At 48.4% G+C, this 6,000-nt stretch overlaps 1 protein-coding gene across 1 annotated transcript in view; it reads left to right on the top strand.

Moving 5' to 3' along the window:
- lamb2l (laminin, beta 2-like) overlaps positions 1–6,000 on the top strand; it is a 54,638-nt gene that overhangs the window by 41,980 nt on the left and 6,658 nt on the right. The window contains exons 18-25 of the mRNA XM_029436469.1: positions 1,538–1,658; positions 2,536–2,728; positions 3,061–3,204; positions 3,863–4,094; positions 4,179–4,342; positions 4,512–4,736; positions 5,407–5,621; positions 5,766–5,862. Of these exons, the coding sequence (XP_029292329.1) occupies positions 1,538–1,658; positions 2,536–2,728; positions 3,061–3,204; positions 3,863–4,094; positions 4,179–4,342; positions 4,512–4,736; positions 5,407–5,621; positions 5,766–5,862 (1,391 nt within the window). The remainder of the gene's footprint in view (positions 1–1,537; positions 1,659–2,535; positions 2,729–3,060; positions 3,205–3,862; positions 4,095–4,178; positions 4,343–4,511; positions 4,737–5,406; positions 5,622–5,765; positions 5,863–6,000) is intronic.

Genomic DNA, 6,000 nt, shown 5'->3' with positions numbered 1-6,000 from the left:
ACCACGGTGTTCGAGGGTTACCGCCCCTTGAGGCACCTAAGACCTTGAGACCACAGCTCATCACCGCAGCTTCAGCAATAGAGGTTTTGAACATCGCCCACTCAGGTTCAATGCCCCCAACCTCCACAGGGATGGCTGAAAAGCTCCGCCGGAGGTGTGAGTTAAAGATCCCCAGGACAGGGGCTTCCTCCAGACGTTCCCAGTTCACCCGCACTACCCGTTTGGGTTTACCAGGTCTGTCCAGAGTCTTCCCCCACCCCTTGATCCAACTCACCACCAGATGGTGATCAGTCGACAGCTCCGCCCCTCTCTTCACCCGAGTGTCCAAAACATGCGGCCTCAGATCAGATGATACGATTACGAAATCGATCATTGACCTTTGGCCTAGGGTGCTCTGGTACCACGTGCACTTATGAGCATCCTTATGTTCGAACATGGTGTTTGTTATGGCCATTCCATGACTAGCACAGAAGTCCAACAACAAACGACCGTTCGGGTTTAGATCAGGGAGGCCCTTCCTCCCAATCACGCCTCTCCAGGTGTCTCCATCGTTTCCCACGTGTGCGTTGAAGTCTCCCAGCAAGACTACGGAGTCCCCTACTGGAGCCACCTGCAGGGCTCCATTCAGGGTCTCCAAGAAGGCCGAATACTCAGAACTGCGGTTTGGGGCATAGGCACAAACAACAGTCAGAGTTTTCCCCCCCATAACCCGAAGGCGTAGGGAGGCGACCCTCTCGTCCACCGGGATAAACTCCAACGTGGCGGCGCTCAGCCGGGGGCTAGTGAGTATCCCCACCCCGGCCCGAGGCCTCACACCTTGGGCAACTCCGGAGAAGAATAGAGTCCAACCCCTATCCAGGAGTACGGTTCCAGAGCCAAGACTGTGCGTGGAGGTAAGCCCCACCAGATCCAACTGGTAGCGATCCACCTCCCGCACTAGTTCCGGCTCCTTCCCCCACAGAGAGGTGACGTTCCACGTCCCCAGAGCCAGCCTCTGCTGCCCGGGTCTGGTCCGTCGAGGTCCCTGACCATCACTGCCACCCGTGTGACAGCGCACCCGACCCCAGCGGTTTTTCCCATGAGTGGTGGGCCCACAGGATGGATGGATGGGAGGCACCACGTAGCTTCTTCGGGCTGTGCCCGACCGGGCTCCGTGGCAAACCCGGCCACCAGGCGCTCGCTGTCGGGCCCTCCCTCTGGGCCTGGCTCCAGACGGGGGCCCCGGGCTTCCTCCGGGCAGGGTCTCTCCTTTCCTTTCCCTTTCTTTCATGAAGTCGTTTTTGAACCATTCTTAGTCTGGCCCCTCGCCTGAGACCAATTTGCCTTGGGAGACCCTACCAGGAGCACTAGGCTCCAGACAACACAGCTCTCAGGTTCATAGGGACACACAAACCTCTCCACCACGATAAGGTGATGGTTCCCAGAGAGCTATATATATATATATATATATATATATATATATATATATATATATATATATATATATACCTATGCATTTATGTATTTAAGTGTTTTTATATGTATTGTATTTTTCCAGATACATCCAGATGCCCAGGCCGTTCTGTTTCGAGCCCAGTAATCGTTACGTGGTTTCAATCCGGTTCCAGCGCCACGGAGTCTCACACAGACATCTCACTGCTTTCATTCTTGTTGACTCGGTGAGCCCGCCACCCTCATTACCCACCTCCATGTCTGTTTGAAAGGTAGCGGCAGTGGTGCAATGTAACTAAGCAAACTGAAGTACTGCACTTACAAATGTGAGGTACTTGTACTTTAGTTGAGTCATTTCTTTTCATGCAACTTTCTACTTCTTCTTCTTCACTATATTTCAGATGGAAATATTGTACTTTTTTTATTTTACTACATTTATCTGACAGCTTTAGGAACTATTTACTTTACAAATTAAGATTTTTGCATGACATAAAACATACGTAGATCTTACGAAATATAGTGTTTTGCTATAAAATAAACTACTCAACATTATATACAAGTGCAGCTGAAAGGATAAGTCAAGAAGGTTCATTAGCAACTACCGGTATTTGTTTTGCAAGTCTTTTACTTGTAAGAGAGTATGTATAGAGTGGTATTACTAGTTTCCCTGAAGTGAAGGATCTGAATACTTCCTCCACCACTGGGTAGAAGTAGTCTTGGACATCACCATGTCTTTAATAGGGAGTCTGTTTTGGCTGTGGCTCCATCGGAGGTTTCCCCCTAGTGGTGGGACAACACTAATGCAAAAGTGTCATTTATTTAGATTGGGGTCAACTTTTAAATAAGTAAATAAAAGTCCCTTTAAGGCACCTTTAAAGGCTATGAAGTCATTTCTTTAAACATGAAACTTGTTTTGGTAGTGCAGCATGTATCTGTCAGGGTTACACAGGTTTCTACAAAGACCTTGATGAATCTCTGGCTGCAGTTGTTTCCTGCAACGTTGGCTTTACTGCCTCCCTGGCTCATAATCCCAGCCTATTTACACTCGTAGCTCTATTTACAGTATAATCCTTTTTTAACCTTTGTTTTTTCCCCCTCCAATAGCTGGTTCTAATCCCCAAATACACTGAGCTTCCTGGTTTCCAAGGTAACGAGCCAGAGGCTGAGCAGCGGCGGGAGGAGATGATTCGATACATGTGTCTGGATTCCTTCATGATCACACCGATGCCCGCCCTGGCTGAGATGTGCTCCAAACTCATCTGTAGTATTTCCTCCATCATCCATGATGGTGCTCTGTGTGAGTACACACAGAGACACACGAAACAACACGTGGGCTCCAACACATTCACAACTCAAATCCTTGGTTGCTTGCTTTTTATTTATTTTCCTATTTGATACATTTTTTCTTAAGAGGCAAACATACAAAGCAGTGTCACAGTACTGGTCCATACGGTTTGTTTTTTTAAAGAATGAAAGGCACAGCGCTTAGATAATAAGAGACACACTACGGTGAAATGCTTTAGACTTACTATGAATATGCGTTGATATGCACTTGCTTGCTTTTTAAATAATAATGACAATTGGCTGATGTTTCCTTTCTTGCCTTTTATCTGTATCTGTTGTATCCAGCCTGTCAGTGTGACCCTCAGGGCTCCCTCAGTGGCGAGTGTGATAAGGTGGGAGGTCAGTGTCGTTGTAAACCCAACGTGATGGGTCGCCGCTGTGACCAGTGTGCCCCAGGAACCTACGGCTTTGGAGTGAACGGCTGCACTGGTGAGTCCGATCTATGATCAGAAAAGTCTGTCACATGATAACACTTTTATCCAGCTACACCACAAATGACACCTCATTATTTCTCCCAGTGGGAAGTACACTTGTAAAAGCCCAGTAATGGCTGGGTAGTTATTAGAGGTGTCACGATTGGATTTGACTTTTGATTATAAAGGTATAGTATAGTGTTTGTGTATAATACAGACGCGATAAACGGGGGCCTTACTGTGCCTCGGTATCAGCAGAGCCATGGAGACGGCGAAGGGCGTGACACAGCGACGATGTTTGACGACCTGGGGATGAGAACTGGCTGCACACCCTGCTTATAGGCTTAGGGTTACTCCCCCATGTGGGGCCCAAAGGCTCTTTGTTGATGTTTTGAAAAAGAATAAGAAAAGAGAAAACACAGGCAGAGTGTCTCTGCAGATACACCACCGCACACCTCTAGTGGGTCACATCGATGGTTGAGAGGGATTCTTTTTGTATCAGTCTCTACATTGTTTTTCAGGAAATGACTGCATAACATAGCTACCTTTAAAGTCATGTTGCGATTTAAACATTCAAACAAGAAGAAAAAGAGTCACTTAACTAGTCCAGTATTATTTGTTCCTGATTGTTAGAAAAACAGTGAATAACCCTTTAAAAAACTCTTCCCATCCAGCCTGTGACTGCCACTCAGAGGGCTCATTAAGCCACCAGTGTGACCCAGTTACAGGCCAGTGCCAGTGCAGGCAGGGAGCCACTGGGCGTCAGTGCTCAGACTGCCAACCAGGCCAGTGGGGCTTCCCCAGCTGCAGCGCCTGTCAGTGTAACGGCCACGCAGACATCTGTGACCCCCGCACCGGGGAGTGTCGAGACTGCAGGGACTACACGGCAGGACACCTCTGTGAGCGGTAAGGATCACTCCATGTCAGACTTCACTTTACTTTGTCACTGGTTATCAGACTGAAGGTAAATGTGTCCTTGTTTCGTCCCAGTTGTGTGGATGGGTTCTTTGGAAACCCGGTGCTGGGTTCAGGGGAGCACTGTCGGCCCTGCCCCTGCCCCGGGAACCCCGGCTCAGGCCACTTTAACGCGCACTCCTGTCAGGCTGACCACACCTCCAACCAGATCATCTGTAACTGCAGACAGGGCTACGCTGGTAAACTATCACACTCCATTGAAATACACATGTTCTTATATTTGTTGATCCCTTTTTACTCTTCTATAACTCGTCTGATTGAAAGTAGACTGTGGCTGATTCTGTGTGTGTCTCACACCGGCAGTCTGAGCGGTAATAGTGTTTCCATATTCTCCCTCTTCTCCCCCAGGGCCTCGCTGTGACCAGTGTGCCCCCGGTTACCATGGCAACCCGGAGCAACCCGGCGGGCAGTGCCTCCCGTGCGAGTGCAACGGTAACATCGACGCCCAGGACGCTGAGTCATGTGACCCCAGGACCGGCCAATGCCTCAAGTGCCTGTACCACACCGACGGCTCGTCCTGTGACCACTGTCGACACGGTTACTATGGCAGCGCTCTGGCCCACGACTGCAGACGTGAGTAATGATGGCAGAAGTGCATCTGCAGAGTTGCAAAGCTCAAATTGCCCCCTACCCCCTCATTTTGTATAGTGTGGTGTCTGAAGCCATCAGTCCTAAACATTGTTGCTTTGGTTACTGTACAGCAGCACTGACAACAATTATTAGTTTCAATCAGTTTTCTTCCTTCCTTCCTCTTTTATGTCTTTGTAGTGACATTAGGTGCTTTTCCACCGTTGAACATTACACAGCGTATTCTTTCTCATCTTTGTGGCCATACATAACAAAAGAAAGGTCTTTTTATTCTTCTCTGGCAGTATTAGTGTGGATAATTGCCTTGTTTTGTTATGACAAACCAAAGATCTTAAATGTTATTGTAGTCCCACAACAGACGGAGCAGCTCCTTCAGCAGCTCTGCATTTTATACATTTACTATCATCCCTTATGCCGATTTCATATAGCTGTGCTGGGATGTAATATATTTTAGTTGCGAAACCAAAATGTAAGTGAGTTATGTCCCAGCAACTTGTTTGTCAGCTTTGAAGTTTAAAGAATACTATTTCATTATTTGTATGTTTGAACCAAAAGGTTGTGTGACTCTCTGGCTCTGTGCTGTGGAGCTGACACACAAAGTACAACCTCACTGTCTTCTCTCTGTCTGTGCATTGACTCTACGTTCTCCTCTCAGGCTGTACTTGTGTGACTGCCGGCACCCTCCAGTCTGCGTGCAGTGATGGACAATGTCACTGTGACCGGCAGACTGGAGCCTGCTCTTGCAGGGAGAAGGTGGCGGGCCATAACTGCGACCAGTGTGCTGCTAACCACTGGAACTACGGTCAGGACCGAGGCTGTGAGCCCTGCGGCTGCGACCCACAACACGCCCTGGGAACTCACTGCAACATGGTGAGGAAGCGTGAAGGCCTCCGAAAGCCTGGAAATGGATAACGCAATCTCGAATAAAAGCTGACTTTGTATTCCTGTTCATTAGATATTCTTATATGTCTGTCTCTACATCGCTGTCAATCTGTCTCTCTCTGTCCTCTGCAGTTCACAGGCCAGTGCCACTGTCGTCCAGGCTTTGGAGGTAAACAGTGCACAGAGTGTGAGCAGTTCCACTGGGGAGACCCGCGGGCGCAGTGTCAAGGTAACTCAACCTGTGACTAATACTACCGAATAAATAGCACTTGTGCACAGGCATGGGAGTACGGTACAGTCATGTCAGTGTGAGGGAGTTCTTTATTAAGAGTAGAAATGATCCACTCCCTGTTCCTTTCTATTAGCG

The sequence above is a fragment of the Cottoperca gobio genome, chromosome 7 (genome assembly GCF_900634415.1).
Source record: "Cottoperca gobio chromosome 7, fCotGob3.1, whole genome shotgun sequence".
In the NCBI taxonomy this organism is placed as follows: Eukaryota; Metazoa; Chordata; class Actinopteri; order Perciformes; family Bovichtidae; genus Cottoperca; species Cottoperca gobio.
The sequence above is the reverse complement of the archived record's forward strand: the minus strand, read 5'-3'. Positions and strand labels throughout refer to the sequence as shown.